Raw genomic sequence first — 24,944 nt, forward strand, 5'->3', positions numbered from 1 at the left:
GAACACGATGTGATTTCCAAATTGCAGTAGATTTCCTGTGATAGGCTCTCTCTAGACAGGATCTTCACCACCCGACGCGCCTGATTCTAAGTAATGGTCTTGCGTACGCCCTTGCTATAAAAAGACATGCAGTATGCAGGGGAGTAATAAAGATAAATATATTTCTTTAAAACCCCTTTTCATCTTGGCTGATAGAATAGCCTCGTATTCTCAATAAACACTCAGAAGATCAGTCTAAATAAATTTACACATTCCATGTGCATGATGCTGAGCTAACCCTTAGCAGCTACATCACCCTGCAGTCTGGGTGGGTCCTAATGTTCCAGTATAGTGACTGGGGCACTATACTGTAAAAAGGTGCTGTCGTTTGGACGAGACATAAACCTGAGGTCCTGACTCTCTGTGGTCATTAAAAAACCCAGGTTGTTTAAAAAAAAAAATAGGGGTGTTACCCCAGAGTCCTGGCCAAGTTTCCCCCTGTCCTTTACCAGTCATGTCCTCCTAATAACCCCCCTCTCTGAATTGGCTTCATCACTATGCTCTCCTCCCCACTGAGAGCTGGTGTGTGTGTGAGCAGACTGGAGCATCATCCAGGTGGGGCTGCACACTGGTGGTGGTGGAGGGGAGTCCCCATTACCTGTAAAGTGTCCCAAAGAGCGCTCTATAAGAAAGGAATTAATAATTCATTACATTTTGAGACTGAACACAGCTGCCACCTCACTCAGGTCTGCAGCCCGAACTTGAGCCTCTAGAATGTCTCTTTCTGTTCCTCACCTGTCCCTCTCCTTCTGCTTCGACCCGCTGAACGGCGAGGCTGCTGGTGCAGACACTCAGAGCCTTGCAGAAATACTCAGCACCTGGCAGAGTTTTCACACCCTGTGACAGAAATCGGGTGGCTGTGAATATGAAAGACCCTGTTATTCTCTTCAGCTGAATGAAGACAGGTTTGTGCTTCTAGACAGAAGGGCCCAGGCTCAGCAGAGACAAGCACCATGAAGGTCTGCTTTGCATTGCGGCTGATATCAATTTACCATTTAATGGGGAGGCTGAACAGGTCTGTGAGATCCTAGATTTCAGTCTGGAAACATGGAAATGACTCTCCTGCTGCTGTTTCGTTGTCATCAGGAGTCTCCTCTAGCCCAGCGTTTCCAGTTTTGTGTTTATAGTTCAGAGTCTTACAGAGGTATTCAGAGTCTCACAGTTTTCACACCCTGTGACTTTAGAGCCTGCAGTCATGGCGCTTCGAAGCAGCATTAGGATTTGTGATAAACACCACCGACCCCACACATCAACAACAAAAACAGAATTAAATCAATTATCAATACAAAATAAAAATGTAAGAATCGTGATTGCATGCAAATCCTTTGCCTTGGTAAAAATCACCTTAATGAGCCACACAGTTAGTTTAGTAGCCTCTGTCTGTGCAGTAATATCCTGTTTCTCATGAGTTCAGAATAAACTGTAAGACTGTAAAACTGTGTCTGTAAGACCCTGCAGTTAAGTGGTGAATTACAGCCAGAGACTCAACCCAGGAGCTTTCAGAACAACTCAGGGATAGAGGTGCAGAAAATCACAGGTCAGAAGACATTCGAAAAACATTTTGAAGAGTGTCGACATCTCTAAGAGCTGGAAGGGGTGGACCGTTAGGAAGTGGAGACAGGCAGACACTGCCTGGACCAGTCTGTGTCTCTAAACCAGTAGGACCTTGGTCACAGAGCTCCTGGCTGAGATGGCAGAAAATGTCCAGCAGTCAACAGTGCCCCCGTCTCTCCAGGCCAGGGGGCGTGTATGACCTGAGAAAAACTCCAATCCCTCGTGGAATTTGGAACAAAGCGCCCAGGTGATTCTGCAAACATGTGGCAGAAGGTTTAGTGATCAGACAAGACAAAACTGGACCTTTCTGGTCCGAATGCAAAGCGTAATATCTAACACAACCCCAGAATAGTGCGTCACCCAGTCAGAACCATCCCCGCCACGAAATTCTATTTGAATTTCTACCCAGAACACACCTTGGGAGAAGAAAACTTTCATTTCCCAAATCAAAAGTTTAAATGGCGCAATCATAGGATTGAATTGAGAGATCTTATGTAATTATGGGCGGCACAGTAGTATCCTGACCTGGCCCTGGTGTGTGTGTGTGTGTGTGTGCCCTGTGATAGTGTGTGAGACTGTGTGTCTGTGTGTGTCCTGTGATGGACTGGTGTCCTGTCCAGGGTGAACCCTTCCTTGTGCCTGTTGCTTGCTGGGATAGACCCCAGCTGCCCCACCGACCTGAACCGCATGAAGTGGATAGAAAATTAATGGGTGAGATCATGTCAGTAAGAGAGATCACAGGAGATCAGATCAGTAAGAGGTTGTGTGAGAACTAAAACTAACTAAAGAGACAGTCATAATGAAATTAACAAGTGGAGAAGAATTACATGTCTTTCAAGCCCTTGTCCCAGACATTACAGTCATGGTGGTGGTTGACTAAGAGATTTCATCTGACACCTTTGGAGTACAGAATTAAAGTTTCCTGGACACGTCACTTCTGCTCACAGCTCTTAAAGGAGACGGAGAGGAGACCCATCACTGATCTTTTCAGAGTACATGCATCAAACACGCGGGAAAGATCTGGCCACAGCAACGCTGAGTTTTACTCCAGTGGTGTTAGGAAAACATTTCGCAGTGCAGTCCTGCCACCTGGGAGCTATGGTTTTTCATTTTAAAATTGCTTAGAAAGAAATCATCACAGTGTGCATAACAGTATCCCCCCCCAGTAGTAAACACCTACAATAACAGTGACAAGAACTCTAACGAGCTGCAAGTCCAGAATATCTTCCGTCTTAAAGGGGGCCAATGGGCTTCACACACAGGAGGGAAGACAGAGGTGCTTTCAGCACTGGACTGCTGCTGCTGCTCTAAGCAAAGGTCCAGTTTTTGGTTCTGGCCCTGTCCATTCTGCCCGATTGGTAGTTAAAAAAAATATCCCCATCCCAGCTGTTTCTCGAGAGAAGTCAGGGTATCGGCTTCAACAGCATGGCTGGGGCAGCTTGTGCCCCACTCCCACCACCCTCTGCATAAAGAACTGCCTCCTGTTCTCAGTTGTAACGGCTCTTCCACTCTCACCACTCCCGATTGTTTGGATTCAGCTTTGAATTCCTGTCCTCCCGTCTGTCAGGCCTGACCAGAGCGGCCGGGCCAGTCTTCCGAGCTCTTTTCAGGAAAGAGGGGTTTGTCTCCACCTGGGCGAGGTGGCATGAAAGGCGACAGAACCGTCAGGCCGGCGGGTTTTGCCCTGGACCCCAGGGTGTCCCAGTCTGTGATAGGCTCCCTCCCTAATGTGACCTGTCTTGTGTCCGACAGCGGGCGGAGTCTCCGAGGGCTTCAACATTGACACCACCAGCCCCATCATCTACAGCGGGAGCTCTCAGGACTACTTCGGATACAAGACCATCCAATACGGAGCGGGCCAGGAGAAATGGTGAGCTATTCCTATCTCAGCTCCGTACAGCACCCCTGGGGACTTGACACTGCTCACTGCGAGAGCTAGACGTTTCCTAATGCTCCTGAGGTGACTGTCCTCGCCCACGGGAATTGGGTGATTATATTTCTCACGGCGTTCCCATGATGAAGGTGAAGGCCCTGTTTTTATTTCAGCAACAGAAGATCTGATGGGCTGTTGTCCTCTCCAGTGTGTGTGTGTGTCCTGTGATAGACTGCTGTCCTGTCCATTGGTTTCCTATGATGGACTGGTGTCCTCTCCAGTGTTTGTGTCCTGTCCTGGGTCTGTGTGTGTGTCCCGTGACAGACTGGTGTCCTGTGTGTATGTATGTCCTGTGATGGACCGCTGTCCTATCAGGTATGTGTGTTCTGTCCTGTGTGTGTGTCCTGTAACAGACTGGTGTCCTGTCCCGTGCGTGTGTCCCGACTATGATGTAATATTGACGTAATACTGTGCTAAAGTGATCACCCTCAAAGAGTCGAGCGCCTGGGGTGTGCGTGTGTGTGGTACCCGCGGTCAACTCGGAACGCATTTCGCTTTCACGCCCTGCGCAGCACATCGCTAAAAAAAACAACAGCTCTCCGCTGTTCTCGGCAGCCGCCTCCCCCCAGGATGTAAGGTTAAGCTGCGCCGACACTTTCAGCTCTCCGCTGCGAGGTCGCTGCCAGCCGACTGAAAGGGGCTCGAGCGGGAGATCAAGGCGAGATGGGCGCGCGGGAGAGGTGCGGATGCCGTTTCCAGCGACCGGTCCGCGTTTCCTCAGCGTCACAGCCAGAATTCGGGATGCGGGGTAACCCGCTCCCAGACTCGGGACCAGAACCGCGTTTTCGTTTTTTTTTTTGTGTTGTTTTTTTTAAAAAAAAACACGCCCCCTCGGGCGTCTCAGTTCGGTTTTCTTCGCAGAAAAAAAAAAACATTTCTGAGAGGCATCCCGTGACGCCTTTCGGCTTCTAAGACACAGTAGGTCAAGTGTCAGGAGTGCCAGAAAGCTGAAAGGGCATCCCTGCCTCTCTCTTCCGCTCTCTCCTGCTCTCTTCTGTAGTTTCTCTCCCGTGGTTTGGCGAACTCGAGGTGTCAGGACAGACCTGGCCTTGAGAGGCCGTCGCAAAGCATCTAGAACTTTCTCAGCCCGGTGCTTCCGGAACATTCTCAGAGGCCCAGTGCTTCCGGAACATTCTCAGAGGCCCAAGGCTTCTAGAATACTCCCACGTCAGTGGTCATCCATGAGGATCAAATCATTTGTTCAACTTCAAGTTCATCATCCATATCCATGATATGGCTTATCATCCATATGCACCCGGGTACAATGAAAGGCTTACTTGCACGTTCTCCTCACATGTCAAACGACATAGCGGATGACATAAAATATGGCGTAATACTGACTTAGAAAATGACATCACAAACGTGTCATCCCGGACTCAGGACCAGAACCGCGTTTTCGTGCACAGGGGCCATGCTAATCATGCTACTGGTCTTCAGGCTTTAGGTCTCCGTATAGAGCTTCTAGAGATTACAGAACTTCTTACTTGCCTGGGTGCAGGAAGCTTGAGGAATTAGTCTTCGCTGTTTCTCCACCAAAAAGGAGAAGTCCCGGGAGGGGCTCTGGGCCATGACCACAGCCACTGAGAGTCCACAGCCACTGAGAGTGGGCCCCTCCCCCAGAACGTAAACAGCGCCCCAGATGACGATCCTGCCAAGGGGAACCACCACACCCCCAGATCTGGGGTGCTTGATCGGCAAGATCGTAAAGGTATTGAATATCCATTAAGAGGTTGGAGGTGCGTATGAACTCTTTAAGGGGCACAACGACCGTTAAACGGGCTGAGGGGCGCAGTGGTGTACACCAGGGACCCATCTTCGGCCCCATTGCTCTTCCAGTCCTGTTTCAGCCATTTGGATTCCGATGGGGCTTCCTCGGCATACAAATTAAATTTGTTTCTGGAGACTTCCGGAAGGACCTAGAGGAACTCGTGGAGGAGGCGGCGACGCGGCAGTTCAAATTCAGGCCCGTGAATTTGATTTTTGAAGGTGCTCCGTGCTCCTTGCATGTCTGCGAGAGCTGAATTGTAATCCCTGGGAGTTACGCCTAAGCTCTGCAACGCACTGGTGCTCTCTGAGTATGCTGTGCTCGGTCTGGGGCACCTCATCGCTGAAAGGGGTATGATCGACTTTAGGGGTTCAAGCAGGGAGCCGCGTCAAAGGAAGAAGTAAAGGTTTATTGCATGCCGAAAAGAGAAGACAAGAAACACCATGTTTCAGGTGTGGAGCCTTCTTCAGGTGTCAAGAAGCCTTTTATTTATTGATGACCACGCCTGAATCAGTCGGCAGGAACGATACTTTTCTATGCCGGTTGTAAGATCTCCCCCTACAGGCCGGGGTCGGAGGAACGAAATGTTCGAGCGAGAGCAGAGCCGATGCAGAGCTCAAATCCCAGAGGGGTCAGGTCTTCACTTGGAGGACGCGGGCAGCCAGCCGGCCTGGTGTCACAACAGTAGTCCCTTCCCCCTTAAGCGCGCCTCGGACCTTTCACTTTGGACATGATTTTGTGCACCTGTCCCCTGTTTCAGCCTGTTCCCTGTCCACCTTTTAAAGCCTGGCGCTGACGTTAATCCCGGCTCTGCCCTGGAAGCGCCTGGTCCAGTTAAGGTTTTAGTCTCTGTTCCCGTTCCCCTTCCGCCGGTTCCAGTTTGTATCTTGTCTGTTCCCGGATGGACCCCCCAGCTTTGGACTTTGCTCGTGTTTGGATTCCCCCTTTGGATTTCTACTGGGTTGTTTGCCCCGGACTCACCCCCCTGGACACCTGCGCACTTCGGACACGCCCCCCCGTTTTCACCCCCATATTCCTGCATGACTTTTTCCCAGTGTTTCCTCACTCCATCTCGAATTGTGTCATCTGCATAGGGTCTGGAAAGAACTGTTTGTTACACCCGGAGCTGATGAGAAACAAAGACCAGAGCTGGTAGATACCTGCCGGAACGAGCCAGGGGGCTTTCTGACAGCTCCTGTGTTCTCCACTCCCTGATGTGGTGCCTCAGTGCTGAAACAGGTCACACGGCGTTCCTGCCACTCGATCTGCAACACTCAGATTAACGAGGGGAATCGCCGGAGGAGTGTTGCTCAATATTTGGTGATAAAGCATGTCATGAAAGTTCTAGGTCAGTAAGACGACGGACATTTATTGTAGCAGATTGGTGTTTGTATCATAGGAAGGAAGAGGAGGAGCTGTACTGAGTTGTTTATCACTTAGCTTCCTCTGTTATATCCTCTCCCACACTCTGCCTTGTGCGTGCGGTTGAGCACATCAAGATTAAAATGTTATTAAGTTAATACGCTGATATGACCCGTGACCTCTGAACTTCCACACTGAATTCCGAGTGAATTCTCACACCTGAATGAGAGGGCATGGTTGGAAACTACAGGGATGTGCCACTAAAACTGAGGACTGGAGGCACTACTTTACACAGAGGGTGGTGGGAGTGTAGAACACGCTGCCCAGCACTGTGGCTGAAGCCAAAACCAATATCAATTAACTACTAACTAACAAATGGGCTACAATTTTTTTTTTCCACAAGTTTTCCTTTGTGGATTTTCCTCTGGTGTTGTGTGGATTTCCAGTAAGATGTTCTGGTGTGGTTGTAGTGTGCTTTCACTGGGCTTTGGTACACTGCACAATGTAAACACTTCATGGGGTTTTGCTGGATGAGGGGGGGTGGAGTTGTGTTAAACACAGTGAGGTCTGGGATGTTGATGGATGAAGGGGTGTGGAGTTGTGTTAAACACAGTGAGGTCTGGGGTGTTGATGGATGAGGGTTGTTGAGTTGTGTTAAACACAGTGAGGTCTGGGATGTTGATGGATGAAGGGGTGTGGAGTTGTGTTAAACACAGTGAGGTCTGGGATGTTGATGGATGAGGGTTGTTGAGTTGTGTTAAACACAGTGAGGTCTGAGGTGTTGATGGATGAAGGGGTGTGGAGTTGTGTTAAACACAGTGAGGTCTGAGGTGTTGATGGATGAAGGGGTGTGGAGTTGTGTTAAACACAGTGAGGTCTGGGATGTTGATGGATGAAGGGTTGTTGAGTTGTGTTAAACACAGTGAGGTCTGGGGTGTTGATGGATGAAGGGGTGTGGAGTTGTGTTAAACACAGTGAGGTCTGGGGTGTTGATGGATGAAGGGGTGTGGAGTTGTGTTAAACACAGTGAGGTCTGGGGTGTTGATGGATGAAGGGGTGTGGAGTTGTGTTAAACACAGTGAGGTCTGGGGTGTTGATGGATGAGGGTTGTTGAGTTGTGTTAAACACAGTGAGGTCTGGGGTGTTGATGGATGAGGGTTGTTGAGTTGTGTTAAACACAGTGAGGTCTGGGGTGTTGATGGATGAGGGTTGTTGAGTTGTGTTAAACACAGTGAGGTCTGAGGTGTTGATGGATGAAGGGGTGTGGAGTTGTGTTAAACACAGTGAGGTCTGGGATGTTGATGGATGAGGGTTGTTGAGTTGTGTTAAACACAGTGAGGTCTGGGGTGTTGATGGATGAAGGGGTGTGGAGTTGTGTTAAACACAGTGAGGTCTGGGGTGTTGATGGATGAAGGGGTGTGGAGTTGTGTTAAACACAGTGAGGTCTGGGATGTTGAGCGATGAAGGGGTGTGGAGTTGTGTTAAACACAGTGAGGTCTGGGATGTTGATGGATGAGGGTTGTTGAGTTGTGTTAAACACAGTGAGGTCTGGGGTGTTGATGGATGAAGGGTTGTTGAGTTGTGTTAAACACAGTGAGGTCTGGGGTGTTGATGGATGAAGGGGTGTGGAGTTGTGTTAAACACAGTGAGGTCTGGGGTGTTGATGGATGAGGGTTGTTGAGTTGTGTTAAACACAGTGAGGTCTGGGGTGTTGATGGATGAAGGGGTGTGGAGTTGTGTTAAACACAGTGAGGTCTGGGATGTTGATGGATGAAGGGGTGTGGAGTTGTGTTAAACACAGTGAGGTCTGGGGTGTTGATGGATGAGGGTTGTTGAGTTGTGTTAAACACAGTGAGGTCTGAGGTGTTGATGGATGAAGGGGTGTGGAGTTGTGTTAAACACAGTGAGGTCTGGGATGTTGATGGATGAGGGTTGTTGAGTTGTGTTAAACACAGTGAGGTCTGGGGTGTTGATGGATGAAGGGGTGTGGAGTTGTGTTAAACACAGTGAGGTCTGGGGTGTTGATGGATGAGGGTTGTTGAGTTGTGTTAAACACAGTGAGGTCTGGGGTGTTGATGGATGAGGGTTGTTGAGTTGTGTTAAACACAGTGAGGTCTGGGGTGTTGATGGATGAGGGTTGTTGAGTTGTGTTAAACACAGTGAGGTCTGGGGTGTTGATGGATGAGGGTTGTTGAGTTGTGTTAAACACAGTGAGGTCTGAGGTGTTGATGGATGAAGGGGTGTGGAGTTGTGTTAAACAGAGTGAGGTCTGGGATGTTGATGGATGAGGGTTGTTGAGTTGTGTTAAACACAGTGAGGTCTGGGGTGTTGATGGATGAAGGGGTGTGGAGTTGTGTTAAACACAGTGAGGTCTGGGGTGTTGATGGATGAAGGGGTGTGGAGTTGTGTTAAACACAGTGAGGTCTGGGGTGTTGATGGATGAGGGTTGTTGAGTTGTGTTAAACACAGTGAGGTCTGGGGTGTTGATGGATGAAGGGGTGTGGAGTTGTGTTAAACACAGTGAGGTCTGGGGTGTTGATGGATGAAGGGGTGTGGAGTTGTGTTAAACACAGTGAGGTCTGGGGTGTTGATGGATGAAGGGGTGTGGAGTTGTGTTAAACACAGTGAGGTCTGGGGTGTTGATGGATGAGGGGAAGAACAGGTGTGGCCAAATGAGATCAAGAGAACCCAGGGTCTTCCTCTGTTCCTTCTGGAAAAGGACCAGCGTGACAGATAACCTCGAGATAACCTCAGAGGAGGCCAGGGAGGACCGAGTGTGTGAACGAGATATGTAGGGCGACGTGTCACAGGTGTGAAACTCTGAGCCCAAGAGTCCACGAGCTGCAGTGTGCGGAGGAGATATTGCTGCGCATGGCAGCGCTGCTGCAGGAGGAGAGTGTGTGGGAGAGGGGAGAAGCAGAGAGGGTTTCCCTGCAGGCTGAAAGAGGCGTGGCTATGCACAGCCGGAGAGCCCGTCGACACACCCAAGCTGCTGTCACACACGGCACACTGCACCACTGTAAGTCACTGCACCGTAAACCATAATACACCGTAGTACAGTCATATCACAGTAAAGCAAAGTCACATTGCATAGCAAACCATGATACAGTACATCATAGCACAGTGACATCACAGTAAACCACAGTAAGTATAGTGTCATAGTAAACCATAAAACATCATAGTACAGTCATTGTGTAGTTAACTATGATACAGTACATCATACTACAGTCATATCACAGTAAGCCATAGTACAGTTATTGTATAGTAAAATAAGCTGTAGAGGACTGACTGCTGGGTAATACGGTTTTCTGTGGACTCTGAAAAGGGACTGAATGCATTAGGAACATCTTAAGTTGTTGACAGTGTAGAAATCCGACTGTGGGCACTGCGGAGAGGAAAACTTTATAGTAAAGTCACTTCATAGTATATAAAACTGAAGTCAGATCACTTAAAACCACAGTACTTCATAGCAAAATCATATAATATTCTCTTTTTTAATTGAACAAGTATTTAGATTTGGAAGAAGATAAGAGCAAAAACTGTCTCTAAAGGGCCATCTGACCCTCTCTGCTTTGCTCTTCAGTTTGTGGCTGTGGCAGTGCTTTTTCTATCGAATGTTTCTCAGCAGTTTTTTTATCAGGCTGTTTGATTTCTTGGCAGACACACAGTGGGGGGGGGCAGGCCCTTCGGCCTAGGGGAATTCACGGGCACAGGAAGTGCCGTGTGGCTCAGGGTGGGAGTAAGCTGAGACATGGCAGTGGGATCCCAGCAGGGCAACAGCTCACGCTCTCCGCACTAAATTTAGAGCGCTTGATCCTCAGGGGAGAGACAGTCATTCTCGCTTGGGCTCCCATGCTGACAATCGACAGACTGTGACAAGATGGCGGAGAGCAAGTAGGCCGATATAGACGGCAACAACAAAGCACTGACAGGAGTCAACGTGGAGCTCACTCCCACGACTCCTAGGCACCGTATTTGAGTTCATATTTACTTTCCCAGCAATTACTGACAATGGGAATTAACACTTTGTCTCCACTGGAAACAGAGTCATTTTCCACCTGGCATGATGTCCCCTCAAACATTTTGTAAGATCTCTGGACGTCTTTACAGTAGAAGCCTGGTTTACGGCTTAAATTAGCCACTTGCCAGCATTATGACACTGGACAGCACCAACCCAAAGACAGGTCACAGAGTCTCGTTCGCAGCTAGCTAGCTAGCTAGCATCCAAACACCCCTGTCTAAATCTTTACGGATTCTGTAAGGAGCATGCCCTACCTACAGAAAGCACAGCTTGGATGGGGGCTGTTTGTGATCCCGACTCTCCAAGTGGACATGACTGAGGTCTGGGGGTTCTTTGCTTAAAGCTTTGCGCGCGCTAACCACTGTGAGCGTTGTCTGCAACTGATGCCAGTTTCTTGTGGTTTCTTACCACACTGTTGTGCTGTGAATTGAGTTCGCCTGCCTCATGCTTTACTGACACCAGGGGGCCGTTTAGCAGACGGGTGCAAAAACCTTCGTCAGAGGGGGTGCAAACGAAACCGCACGCCTCCGCGGCCTGGTAGTGTGCGGCGCTCTTGCGAGTGAGTGTCTGGGGGGAGTCTGCATGTTCCTCCTGAATGGCAGTCATTCAGGATTGACCTACCCTACTCCCTGTAGGGTGATAAAGAGCATGATAAAGACAGTTTGGGCCTGTCTTTAAAAATGCAGTACAGAGGCGAAACAGTTAAACAGTTAACTAGCAAGGGACTTTTTGACATGTTTGGCTCAATGTAATAGTGAGAATCACTATACATAAAAGTGAAGCAGAAGTTGAACTCAGAGTCAAATTGCAATAGCGGAACTGGGGAACTAAAGCTGCTGAAATCAAGCCAAATTAGATGACTCTTTCTCAATAGTTTAAAAGAAAGGTTCCTTTTACAAGAATGTTTTGAGATCTCCTCTTTCTCTCACTGAGTCTCCTGTCCTGTTGTGTGTGTTTATTACTGAGGGATTCTCTGTGATCTCCTCTCACTGTGTCTCCTGTCCTGTTGTGTGTGTTTATTACTAAGGGATTCTCTGTGATCTACTCTCTCACTGTGTCTCCTGTCCTGTTGTGTGTGTTTATTAATGAGGGATTCTCTGTGATCTCCTCTCACTGAGTCTCCTGTCCTGTTGTGTGTGTTTATTACTAAGGGATTCTCCGGGATCTCCTCTCTCTCAGTGTGTCTCCTGCTCAGTTGCAAGATAGCCCGGGCTGCCTAATCCCAGTCCTACCGCCCCCCTGGTGGCACTCTGCCACCTGTGCCCTGCCACTGGGAATCCCGGTCACAGTTTGCTTGCGACGTGATCCCGCGGTGAGCTCTGGGCCCTGGAGCTCAGTTTGCTCTCTGAGAGAGAGAGATTCTCTGCCGGTGGATCCAGCTGTAGACCTTTCTAATAAAAACACTTCCTCGCTAGTGCGGCTTCAGATTCCTAATGGCTTTAAAACTCTCCCAGAGTAACATGAACCAGGAGGCTCTACTTTACACAAAGGGTAGTGGGAGTGTGGGACAAGATGCCTAGTCGTGTTGTTGGAGCCGATACCCAGACTTCTTGCAAGAACCAGCTGGATGAGATCCTCCAGTCAGGACAGGAGGCTCCACTTTACACACACGGTGGTGGGAGCGTGGAACAAGCTGCCCAGTCATGTTTTTGAAGCCGATACCCTGATTTTTCTTCATGAAGCAGCTGAGGGGATCATTTAACGTCCAAATACCAAACAGGCTGGAAGGGCCAATTATCCTCCTCTCGTCTTATGTGCTCATGTAATTACCCCCCTCGATCGAGGGAACGTGCAAGGAGGGCTGAATGGCAGCTCGGACTCCGTGAGGGGCCCATGAGGGGTCTGCAGAGGCCCTGCAGTCGATTTTGCGAGATAAGAATAGGGTGAAATTGAGGTGAACTCACAGACGTGCATGTTTTCTCACGTTCCACCTCCCCACCCCCCACACACACACACACCCACACACGCGCGCCCAGCGGACTTCGTGAGAAACACGGCTGTTTGTCGAGTGTGAGAGGTCTCGGCGCTGCAGGGTGAGATAAGAGCTCGCTCTCGAGCTGCGCTGTTTCCCAACGCCGAGACCAGCGGCGCGCTGAGAACCGACACAGCTTGGCTCCTGAATTCATCTGCACCCATGTCCGCTTGTTCTGCTTGGGGTTGTCTTCCTGTCTGCAGAGGCACAAAACAGCCCACGCCTCAACATCTATAAGGGTCGCTCTCTCTCTGGTAGCCTGGCCAATTACCCGGCCATTATCTCTGTTATTGCTCCACACTCCCACCACCCTTTGTGTAAGGTAGTGTCTCCTGTCCTAACTGCAGGATCTCATCCAGCTGTTTCTTGTAAGAAGTCAGAGTATCAGCTTTAACAACATGACTGGGCAGCTTGTTCCACACTCCTACCACCCTGTGTGTAAAGCAGAGCCTCCTGTTCTGACTGGAGGATCTCATCCAGCTGTTTCTCGAGAGCAGCCAGGGTATCGGCTTCAACAACAAGGCCGGGCAGCTTGTTCCACACTCCCACCACCCTTTGTGTAATGTAAAGCCTCCTATGCAGGTGGAACAAGTTGCCCTGTCATGTCGCTGAAGGAACAGCTGGATGAGATCATGGCGTCAATTAACCAAAAGCTACCAAGCATTTAGGTGGGCCCAACAGCTTCCTCTCATCTGTGACCATTTTATGTTGTTAAATTTCTTTTTCAGAGGAGTGTGTTGAGGGAGTCTGACGTCCCTTTGTTCTGTGTTTCAGGATCATCGTCAGCGCTCCATTAAAAGACAACAGAACTGGAGGGATCTACAAGTGTGCTTACGAACCCAACTCCTGCCAGCTTATCTTAAATGAAGGTAACCTGCCCCTGAGAGCGTCCTGGACAGCTCCCTGATTCTCCTGTGACTTAGAGATACCAGCTGAGAGAGGGGGAGTTTTGACCTGGCTATGAGGGCACTGAAGGACTAGGCACACAGGGCATGCTCTGCCAAAAGCAAGAGTCTCTACAACATACACCAGGTTTAAAGTCCAACTCTACCTTTCAGAAATTCACTTCTGTTCTTGTCGGCTTAATATCTCAAAAGCCTACCAGGAGGCCGTGTATGAGATTGGTTGTCAGGACAGAGAGCTCATTTTTGCTTCTAATTTAAAACCCAAATGAAGAGGGGGATAGTTTTGCAATGCGTTTTTAATATTTGGAAGGTCTTGTTCGCTGTTATGTCTTTGGCAGCGCAGTATTTCAGCACTCCTCTTAATAAAGCTCTGTGAATTTGAATGGGGGAGAGAGAGCAAAAGCACCGAAACAGAAAAGGCCTTGTATCCTTTCTGCCATTATCCGACTGTCACTTATTACCTTACTCCAGGTAAGACTCCCAGCAGCCCGGTAGAGTGCAAGGCAGAGCTACTTGTGGGACAGGACACACATACTTGTGCAAATAGGGGCAATGTGTTAACTGCCCACCCACCCCTTCTCCAGTGTATCTTTTAAAGAGGAAGCAAGTCAGAGCACCTGGATAACTCCCATGAACACAGAGGGAACATGCAAACTGTATTGAAGAACCCAAGGTCAGATCAGAAGATGCTCTGTCCCTTGTCAATGACAAGTATGTACACTACATCACATTAGGACAAAGGTGACACTGGTCTCCGGTCCATCTCTCAGGTGTGACAGAAGGTGGGGCTGGTCTCCGGTCTGTCTCTCAGGTGTGACAGAAGGTGGCGCTGGTCTCCGGTCCGTCTCTCAGGTGTGACAGAAGGTGGGGCTGGTCTCTGGTCTGTCTCTCAGGTGTGACAGAAGGTGGCTCTGGTCTCTGGTCCTGTCTCTCAGGTGAGAGAGAAGGTGGCGCTGGTCTCCGGTCTGTCTCTCAGGTGTGACAGAAGGTGGGGCTGGTCTCTGGTCTGTCTCTCAGGTGTGACAGAAGGTGGCTCTGGTCTCTGGTCCTGTCTCTCAGGTGAGAGAGAAGGTGGCGCTGGTCTCCGGTCTGTCTCTCAGGTGAGAGAGAAGGTGGCGCTGGTCTCCGGTCTGTCTCTCAGGTGTGACAGAAGGTGGCTCTGGTCTCTGGTCCTGTCTCTCAGGTGAGAGAGAAGGTGGCGCTGGTCTCCGGTCTGTCTCTCAGGTGTGACAGAAGGTGGCGCTGGTCTCCGGTCTGTCTCTCAGGTGTGACAGAAGGTGGCGCTGGTTTCCGGTCTGTCTCTCGCGTGTGACAGAAGGTGGTGCTGTTCTCTGGTCTGTCTCTCGGGTGGGACAGAAGGTGGCGCTGGTCTCCGGTCTGTCTCTCAGGTGTGACAGAAGGTGGCACTGGTCTCTGATCCTGTCTCTCAGGTGAGAGAGAAGGTGGCACTGGTCTCTGGTCCTGTCTCTCAGGTGAGAGAGAAGGTGGTGCTGGTCTCTGGTCCTGTCTCTCAGGTGAGAGAGAAGGTGGCGCTGGTCTCCGGTCTGTCTCTCAGGTGTGACAGAAGGTGGCGCTGGTTTCCGGTCTGTCTCTCGCGTGTGACAGAAGGTGGTGCTGTTCTCTGGTCTGTCTCTCGGGTGGGACAGAAGGTGGCGCTGGTCTCCTGCAGTTGCTTCAGACTGTGGTGTGTTTTTTGTGAAAAGCTGTTCTCTCTTCTCTCTAGTTACGGTCATGGACTCAGTGAAAGCTGTGGGACTGTCCCTTGCTGCCAGGATGGGGAGCAACCCTCAGCTCACAGTAAGTCTCCTTCCTCTTCCTCACTGTCCTCCTCCTCTTCCTCACTATACCCCAAGCACTCCTCTTTCTCACCCAAGCCCACTGCCCTCCTCTTCCTCACCCTACACCACTACCCTGCTCTTCCTAACCTCATTGCCCTCCTCCCCTCTTCCTCACCTCACCACTCTCCTGCCCAATTCCTCACACCACTACCCTCCTCCTTCTCACCCTCCTGCCCTCCTCCCCTCTTCCTCACCCTACTCCACTGCCCTCCTCCCCTCTTCCTCACCCCACTCCACTACCCTCCTCTTCCTCATTCACTGCCCTCTTCCCCTCTTCCTCACCTCAGTGCCCTCCTCCCCTCTTCCTCAGCCTATTCCACTGCCCTCCTCTTCCTCACCCCACTGCCCTCCTCCCCTCTCTCTCACATCACTCCACTGCCCTCCTCTTCTTCACCCCACTGCCCTCCTCCCCTCTTCCTCTTCCTACTCCATTGCCCTCCTCTTCTTCACCCCACTGCCCAACTCCACTGCCTTCCTCTTCCTCACCCCACTGCCCTCTTCTAGTTCACCCCTTGTCCTCCTCCTCCTCTTCCTCCTGCTCCTCCTCAGCGCCCCTGCCCCTTGCTCCCCTGCTGTGTGGCTCTGGAGATCTGACCTGTGACTCTCCCTCCAGACCTGCTCCTCCTCAGCGCCCCTGCCCCTTGCTCCCCTGCTGTGTGGCTCTGGAGATCTGACCTGTGGCTCTCCCTCCAGACCTGCTCCTCCTCAGCGCCCCTGCCCCTTGCTCCCCTGCTGTGTGGCTCTGGAGATCTGACCTGTGACTCTCCCCCCAGACCTGCAGCCCCTCCCTGGCCCACGGCTGCGCCTCCAACATGTACCTGAACAGCATCTGCTACCAGTTCGACCAGCACCTGCAGCTCACCGGCAACCTCACCCCCTCCTACCAGGGTAAGGGCCGCCCACTCGCCGCGGAGGGGGCATGTTTCTGAGTGGGGCCGCCAGCTGCGTGGGCTTGGATCCCAGGCTGCCACCCAGCTGTTGTTCACCTTGGGCTGAAGTCCCCACCTGCGCTGCTCCAGGACAACACCCAGCCATGTGAGCGGCTGCCCATGTTAAATCATCAGCACAGTCAATGAGTAATTCCAGGCAGGAGTCAGTGCTGTCGTGTTCGGTCCAGTACCCTGACTTCTTCCAGCCCAGTGAGGGAGAAGGCAGTGTGGATCAAGCTGTCCAGCCATCTTGTTGAAGCCGGTACCCTGGATTCTCTCGAGAAACAGCTGGATGAGATCCTCCAGTCAGGACAGGAGACTCTGCTTTACACACAGGGTGGTGGGAGTTGTGAACAGGCACATACTTTTATTTCTTCATGTACAGCTGGAATCAGCTACCAGCTACCAAACAGGCTACAAGGTCTCATTTGTAACCATTCTTCCTTAAAACTCCAGTATTATAGTTCACTTATTTATTCACTGTTTTCATCCAGAGCGAAATTTGCCATTTTTACAGCTATGCGTTTTACGGGAGTGATTCAGTGCCGTGAACTGTTGTTCACTGGTTCTCTGGTTGTGCAACACCAGAGTCTCACCTGGGATTCGAACCCACGACCTTCCAGTTTCGAGTGCGCGGCCCTGACCACGCTGCCTCCCCGCGCCGCACCGCGCCGCGCTCAGGGCCGAATTCCCGACGTGTGTTTTCCCTGTGGGCCAGGCTGCTTCAAGAGAGACGTAGACCTGGTGTTCCTGTTTGACGGCTCGGAGAGCCTGACTCCCGCCGACTTCGAGAAGAACAAGGAGTTCATCGTGGACATCATGAGGAACCTCACCAACTCCTCCATCCAGGCAAGTGGGAGGCCGCGGCGGCTGCAGTCTGCTCCTCCGGGGTCCGCGGTCCAGTCCTGATCACCGCCACGGCTGCAGACCCCACTGACTTCGGTGATCGTGACATCGCTGAAGTGCCAGATTGCATCGCTGTGCATCGCGAGTCCCTGGCCGTTGGGCACAATGATCGGCCCGGCATGGGCGTGAGTGTTAACGAGATCTCGCAGTTGTAACGGACGGTTCCTTCCAGACCCTATGCAGACGGCACGATCCAGGGAAAAGTGAAGAAACACGGGGGGGGGGGGGAGTCATGCAGGAAACGGGGCTGAAAACAGGGGGCGAGGCCTTGGTGCGCTGGTGTTCGGGGGAGGTGTGGCCGAGGCGAACGATCCCGGAGAAGATCCAAGGGGGAATCCAGATGAAGGCAAAAGTCCCAAACCGGGCGGTCCATCCAAGACCAACAAGATTTAAAAATGGGAACCGGGTCGGAACCGGCACGGGAAAGGGAGCAGGAACAGAAACTAAAACCTGGACGGGACCAGGCGCTTCCAGGTCCCAGACTCGCCTGGTACGGAAACCAGAGCAGAGCCCGGATTAATGTCAGCGTCTGGCTTTTAAGGGGGGCTGGAAGGAGGCGAGATTTTGGCTAAGATCAAGTGTAGCGTAGTGGTGCACAAAATCAGGTCAGACAGGAAAGAGCCGGAGCGCCCTTAAGGGGGAGGGCTACAATCGTGACAGCAGTGACACAACACTGGGGGTTGGGAGAGTCCTGCTGACTAACTGCACCTTTTCCCTTTATTAAGTCACCGAAAGCTGCTTTGTCCAGCTAGCTTTCAGTCGTGGCACTGGCGTATTTACAGGCATTGGACACAAACATGGGAACGTGGGAAGTAATGTCTCTTCAGAAGGCATCGGATAGGTAGATATGTGTGTGTCCCGCCTTCTAGCACCCCGGACCGAACTTTACAGTCAGCTGGTCTGCAGTCGCTCGTGGCCTCTGGGTCTGTCTGCTTCCGGGTCTCAGGATGATGTGAAGGGACCGCAAGACCGTACCTGTTGTGTTTCGCCGTGGCGTCCAGGAGCTCGCCGGCTCGTAGACGCGTCTGTCTGTATTCCTTGTGCGTTCCTTGACGTTTCTCTCTGTGTCACTGCCCTCCAGTTCGCTGCGGTGCAGTTCTCCACAACGTTCCGGACGGAGTTCACCTTTGAACAGTACCAGCAGCGCAAGAACCTTGCAGGGCTGCTGAAGGACGCGGGCCACATGAAATCTCTCACCAACACCCACGAAGCTCTGGACTTCACTGTGTAAGCCTCCATCCTCTTCGTTTTCATGGTGTCCGTGTTAGAGGAGATCCTCCAATCAATGAGCTGCTAGAAACCAGAGGTTAGATGGGCCTTGTGGACTGCTGTCTTAGGTGGTCTAGAGACAGAGGACAGGACTCATCCCCCAAGAACAAAAATAGCACTCAGGGCCAAGAAAGTGTAGTGAAACAAGTCTGAGTTAAACACAGAGAAATCGGTGTCGATCGTGAGCCCCTGACGCCTTTCAGAGCACAGTGAAATCTGTGTGCACATCACTGATGTGGCATATCTGACAGAAGGAGCTGTGTGTCGTGGAAGTGAGGTGCCTCACTGCATGGGTTGGGTCTCGTGGAAGAGGATATGTCTCATGTTCGCTGTTCAAACGTGTCTAGCTTAACTGGATGTATCCCATGGCATGGGTCTAACTGGAGCAGGTGTGTCTCACAGAAGGGGGTGTGTCTGTCTGTAGGGGGTGTGTCCCACAGGAGGGGGTGTGTCTCAGGGGTGTGTCTGATCACAGGCGGTGTGTATCTCAACTGAGGGGGTGTGTCCCACAGGAGGGGGTGTGTCTCAGGGGTGTGTCTGACCACAGGCGGTGTGTCCCACAGGAGGAGGTGTATCTCAACTGAGGGGGTGTGTCCCACAGGAGGGGGTGTGTCTCAGGGGTGTGTCTGACCACAGGCGGTGGTGTATCTCAACTGAGGGGTGTGTCCCACAGGAGGGGGTGTGTCTCAGGGGTGTGTCTGATCACAGGCAGTGTGTCCCACAGGAGGAGGTGTATCTCAACTGAGGGGGTGTGTCCCACAGGAGGGGGTGTATCTCAACTGAGGGGGTGTGTCCCACAGGAGGGGGTGTGTCTCAGGGGTGTGTCTGATCACAGGCGGTGTGTCCCACAGGAGGAGGTGTATCTCAACTGAGGGGGTGTGTCCCACAGGAGGGGGTGTATCTCAACTGAGGGGGTGTGTCCCACAGGAGGGGGTGTGTCTCAGGGGTGTGTCTGATCACAGGCGGTGTGTCCCACAGGAGGAGGTGTATCTCAACTGAGGGGGTGTGTCCCACAGGAGGGGGTGTGTCTCAGGGGTGTGTCTGATCACAGGCGGTGTGTCCCACAGGAGGAGGTGTATCTCAACTGAGGGGGTGTGTCCCACAGGAGGGGGTGTATCTCAACTGAGGGGGTGTGTCCCACAGGAGGGGGTGTGTCTCAGGGGTGTGTCTGATCACAGGCGGTGTGTCCCACAGGAGGAGGTGTATCTCAACTGAGGGGGTGTGTCCCACAGGAGGGGGTGTATCTCAACTGAGGGGGTGTGTCCCACAGGAGGGGGTGTGTCTCAGGGGTGTGTCTGATCACAGGCGGTGGTGTATCTCAACTGAGGGGGTGTGTCCCACAGGAGGGGGTGTGTCTCAGGGGTGTGTCTGACCACAGGCTGTGTGTCCCACAGAAGAGAGTACAGCATATCTCAATTGAGGGGGCATGTCCCACAGAATAAGCTGCATCTCAATTGAGGCGGGGGGGTGTCTCAGGGGTGTGTCTGACCAGTGGAGTGTGTCCCACAAAAGGGAGTGTGACTGAAGAGGTGCCTTTGTGCGTGTCTTACAGGAACCATGTTCTGTACAACAAAACAGCTGGAGCCAAAGACAATGGCACAAAGGTCCTGATCATTATCACAGATGGAGACCCCACTGACTTTGATGATTATAACATCGTCGACACTCTGAATAATAAAGGCATCATTCGTTATGTGATTGGGGTAAGTCTCAGTTTATTAAAAACAGCTTCTATGAGTTTTTCTTCATAATAACAAAAAACTTCAGTTGTAAATAGCACCTTTAAAACGTGCTTCTCAAAGCTCTCTACAGAACAATAGGTTTAATTTTTCATTTTTGATTTGTCGTTTGTCTTTCTGTTTTTTTCTGTTCGGACACGTTTGCTAATGTCGTGTTTGTTTAGTTTTTCCTCACCTTGTGGTCACGAATGTAGGAGAGGAGTCACTGTGCCCTGACACAAGGATTTGTATACTCTGTTTAGTCCAATTCTTTTTCTGTACTCCAATAAGAAAAAATAGGAATGGGAGTCAGAAGAGAAAAGCAATATATTGCAAGTATATTGTAATTATTACTGCTCTATTTCTAGTTTTCCGTGATTAAAAGGTGTTGCAAGTTCCTATTGCCTTCATCCTGCAAGTAAAAGAGATGACGTTTGGGCTGGGCTCGGGGATAAGAATGAATGTGATATATTGTATTTCCAAAAGAGAGCCATACAGTGGAAGAAGATGAACTGAAATGGAAGGAACAGGAGGGGAGGGGTGTATTTTAGGAACAAGTAAAGCTTTATTCCATGCTGAAAGGAAAAAAAGGAAAAGAAAAGAGACACAACGTTTCGGCCGTGTGGCTCTATTATGAAAGGGGTACTTGCAGGTTAGCAGGTGCGCTATGGAGAGTGTGCTCACGTGTGGGATCACAGTGTGGTTGGGCAGCAGCTCGTCGTCTCAGCGGAAGGCTGTTCCAGGGGGCGATCGTGTCGGCCCGGCCCCTCGCTGCAGTACAGCTCCCCTCTGTTTCAGACATTTCTACAACTTGCTGTCTCAGGAGGGCTGGCAGTATGGCTAAGGACACCAGTCAGCCTGGTTCCTCACTGTTCTCCCCTTCCCTCTGGTGGGCGTGACAGGAGTATAAAGGCAGGAACCTCCGGATTCAGAGACCGATTCTTCCTGCAAGCTGTCAGATTACTGAACTCCACCCCGACCACTGGCGCACACTGATGTGTTTTTCCCCACACTGCTTCTCTGACTTTCCTTTAACGTTATTTAACTTGTTGTTGTTGCTGCTGCTGTTCTGAGTTTATGTTTTTTTGGCGATTCCTTTAATGTCTCTGTATAGGAGCCACACGTGCAAATAAGCAGTTCCTTGCACTTGTGTGTCTGACAATAAACCGAACTGAGCCTATTTTAATAGGAAATATTGCTCCATGTACTGTACTATACACACATTTATTAAGGATTCTGAGGGCAGACAGATTTTGGTTGACGTTTCTATCGATCACTTAGTTATCTTTAATCTTTCAAACGTCTGTGCTCCAAATTCCGATGCTGCTGCCTTTTTTAAATAATACGTGGAACACGTGAAGTGTGAAGTTGATTGTTCTATAATGGGGGGAGGCTTTAATACTGTTTTGAAGACTCATGTGTATAGACAAAGAGCTAGCCAATATAATCCACACCCAAACACATTTTAATCTAGTTCACGCAGGGAGTGGCATCAGTCTGCGTAGGCTGCAAAGGAACAAGTAAGGGTTTGAAAGAGAAGATAAAGAAACTCAACGTTTCGGCTGTGGAGTCTTCTTCAGGTGACATTTTGAACTATTTCTTATTTATTGTCCTCCTCGGCTTTGGTTGATATGTGCAGGTTTAAGAAATCCAGATTTAAGATGTTATATGGGGCAAAATAGCTGGTTTTTGTCAGATTTCAGATCAAAAGGCTAGTTGTGATGGCTTGACATCTGAGGAACAATCGTTTCAAGCAGTAGAGTCCTTCTGTCCTGGAAAGTCTCCAGGCTGAGATGGGCACCTGACTGAGCCATATAGAGTATTTTTAACTGAGATAAGAGGCTTTCAAATTGGAGGAACTCTCTCCCACGCCGAGGGAGGGATTTATTTCACTATTATAAAAGCATGATTCAGTTAAGAAAACTGACGAGCTTTGACTTTATTATGCAGTGATAATCATATTTCATCTAAATGTTTGGCTCTTAGCTTCAGGATAGTGACTGATAAAATATACATACAAAGGACCAAAAGGGGGTTTTACGGACAGTTGATATATTGGTGATACATTGATCCTGTAGATTGTTATGGAAATGAATAGATGCGCAGGGTTATTATTTAGTGCAGATTTGGAAAAATACTGTTGCTAATTTGAAGCGGGTCCATTTGTTTAGATGTCTGCAGTATGTTAATTTTGGTAGCTCTTGTTGTCCTTGGCTTGAGGCACTGGGTCTGAAACCCATAAGTAAATTTGCAAAAAAAGTGGATATTTATCAGAAAGATTTGAACTGACGAGTGGAGTAAGACAGGAGTGTCCTGTATCTCTTTATTTATTCCTATAGAAACCTTGACTATATGTTTCAGAAATAATAATAACAATATATATGCTATTCCACATACATTTTTCAGGTTTTGGGAAGAGCTGTTTAATGTTCCTGTTCCTTAAGCAACGCTGTTTAAGTTGATTCACGGGACTACTATAAACTCTGCCTTACAACTTCAGTTTAAGATGATTTATACTATACTTTTCTTTCTACAAACAAATGTCAAGCATTTGCGGTGTTGTAGAATCTTGTATTTGTTGGTTTTGTGGTGAAGATGATGAAGATTCATTTCCCTCATTTTGGTATTTTCCAGAAGTGGACAGACTTTGAGTATCAGTACAGGACTGGTTACTTCCTATAACAGATAACTTCACGGTTACACTGCAGGTTATAATATTCGGGGATCTTGGGATGGATTGTAAGATTGTGTTTAATACACTACCACTACTTTCCAAAGGTATATAATATATGAATATGAATATATGAATATGAAATTATTATTAAATTAAAATATTGAATAAAGCACACCAAAAGAAGGCTCCACAGCCGAAATGTTGTGTTTCCTTTCGGCTCCTTTCGGCCTGGGATAGACCTTTGACTTGTTCCTGAATATTAAATTATTTTAAGCATACTGCAGAACATTATTATATGTTGGAAAAGATTATGTTGGGGGAAAATGTGATAGAAGAGTTAAAAAAATTGAGGGGTTTAAAAAAATAGAAATGTTTCATCTTGAAGGACAGGGAAATAATGAATAAGTTCTGGTAACTGTATTGGACAGAAGACTATTGATTAATGCTCTATTTCGTTTTTTTTTCCTTTTCCTTGTGTGTGTTTTTATGTTGTTTGTTGTGTATTGTTTTGGGTGTTTTGGGTTGTTTTGTCGTTCTTTTTTATCTCTGGAATTATTTGCTTGATCACGTTTTGTGCTGTTTGTTTGTTAAAGAGAGAATAGTTTCAAAAGCAGTTTGGGTGCAAATGAGAAAAACTACTGTAACACTAATCCTTAGACACCCGTGTGCGAACTGCCCGGAAGTGTAGTGAATGAGCCTTCCAGTTACATCTGCAGCTCAAATCTGTGGAGCAGTAAAGCATAACGAGGGCTTTTCTTTGCGACAGGTTGGGAATCTCGACCTCAGAAACCTGAAGAAACTCTCCTCTGAACCCAAAGAGAACAACACCTTCTACATCCAGAACTACGGAGGACTGAAGAATGTCCTGGACAACCTGCAGAACAAGATCTACAGCATTGAAGGTACCGGCTCTTGCTCACTGTCGCAGTCCTGCCACTAGACGGCGGGGAGGGCCATCTGCCTGTGCTGCACCTTCAGAGGGGACTGGACTTCGAAGGCAAACAGCTCAGTGAAGTCAATTCGGCCAGGGGAAAGACAAAGGGCACCTGGACTTTGCAGAGCTCAAGAAACTCCCACACCTGTTAGAGACTCAGGACGCACACTCCCCAGTGACAGCACATTACAGTACAGTACAGTACAGTACAAAGCCAGCAGCCATATCACCCTGCAACTCACAACTGGCAGCCCACTGAAGCTCAGTAGTTGTGAGCCTGTTCAGTACCTGGAGGGGAGACCTCCTGGGGAAAACTAAGGTTGCTGCTGGAAGAGGTGTTAGTGGGGCCAGCAGGGGGCGCTCACCCTGCGGTCCATGTGGGTCCTAATGCTCCAGTATAGTAACAGGGACACTATACTGTAAACGGGCGCCGTCCTTCGGATGAAACATAAAACCAAGGTCCTGACTCTCTTTGGTCATTTAAAATCCCAGGGCCTTTCTTGAAAAGAGTAGGGGTGTAACCCCAGCGTCCTGGCCAAATTTCCCATTGGCCCTTACCAGTCATGGCCTCCTAATAATCCCTATCTATGAAGTGGCTTCATTACTCTCCTCTCCTCCCCACTAATAGCTGGTGTGTGGTGAGCGTTCTGGCGCACTATGGCTGCCGTAACATCATCCAGGTGGGGCTGCACACTGGTGGTGGAGGAGGGGATCCCCATTACCTGGGGATATCCAGAAAACCGCTATATAAGTGTAAGCAATTATTATTATTATAGTACATGCCTCTAGAGGGCGCTGTGTTGGTTCAGTGCCACTACCTATGGTGCAAAGAATAGTTTGCATGTAGGCAGGAAGCTGTTTAGTATTTAAGAAGGCAGTATGAGGATCAGGGAGCATCTTGGAGTGCAACCAATGTAGCAGTGGGGTCAGGTAACCAAAATGAAGCCAGCCCCCAGCCACTGATCAGTAATCTCAGATTTCCTCTGACCGTCTTCCTCCGACTGGGCAGGTGCCTGAGGATGCGGAATTGTGAGGATACACTAAGGAAAATAGTCATGCAGGAGAAGGGTCTGGAGACGGGGGGGGGGGGTGTCTGAGGAGTGCAGGTGGCCAGGGGGAGTGAAT

General features: G+C 49.8%; 1 protein-coding gene across 2 annotated transcripts in view; it reads left to right on the forward strand.

The window, feature by feature from the left end:
* The window catches only part of LOC148660546 (integrin alpha-M), a 62,400-nt gene that overhangs the window by 12,679 nt on the left and 24,777 nt on the right, over positions 1-24,944 (forward strand). For both annotated transcript variants that reach the window (XM_088634371.1, XM_088634370.1), the window contains 8 exons: positions 3,346-3,463; positions 13,421-13,515; positions 15,275-15,348; positions 16,163-16,277; positions 17,037-17,167; positions 18,306-18,451; positions 20,046-20,196; positions 23,652-23,787. In XM_088634371.1, the coding sequence (XP_088490497.1) occupies positions 3,346-3,463; positions 13,421-13,515; positions 15,275-15,348; positions 16,163-16,277; positions 17,037-17,167; positions 18,306-18,451; positions 20,046-20,196; positions 23,652-23,787 (966 nt within the window). The remainder of the gene's footprint in view (positions 1-3,345; positions 3,464-13,420; positions 13,516-15,274; positions 15,349-16,162; positions 16,278-17,036; positions 17,168-18,305; positions 18,452-20,045; positions 20,197-23,651; positions 23,788-24,944) is intronic.

This window comes from Lepisosteus platostomus, chromosome 6 (genome assembly GCF_059453375.1).
Source record: "Lepisosteus platostomus isolate fLepPlt1 chromosome 6, fLepPlt1.hap1, whole genome shotgun sequence".
NCBI classification, from domain to species: domain Eukaryota; kingdom Metazoa; phylum Chordata; class Actinopteri; order Semionotiformes; family Lepisosteidae; genus Lepisosteus; species Lepisosteus platostomus.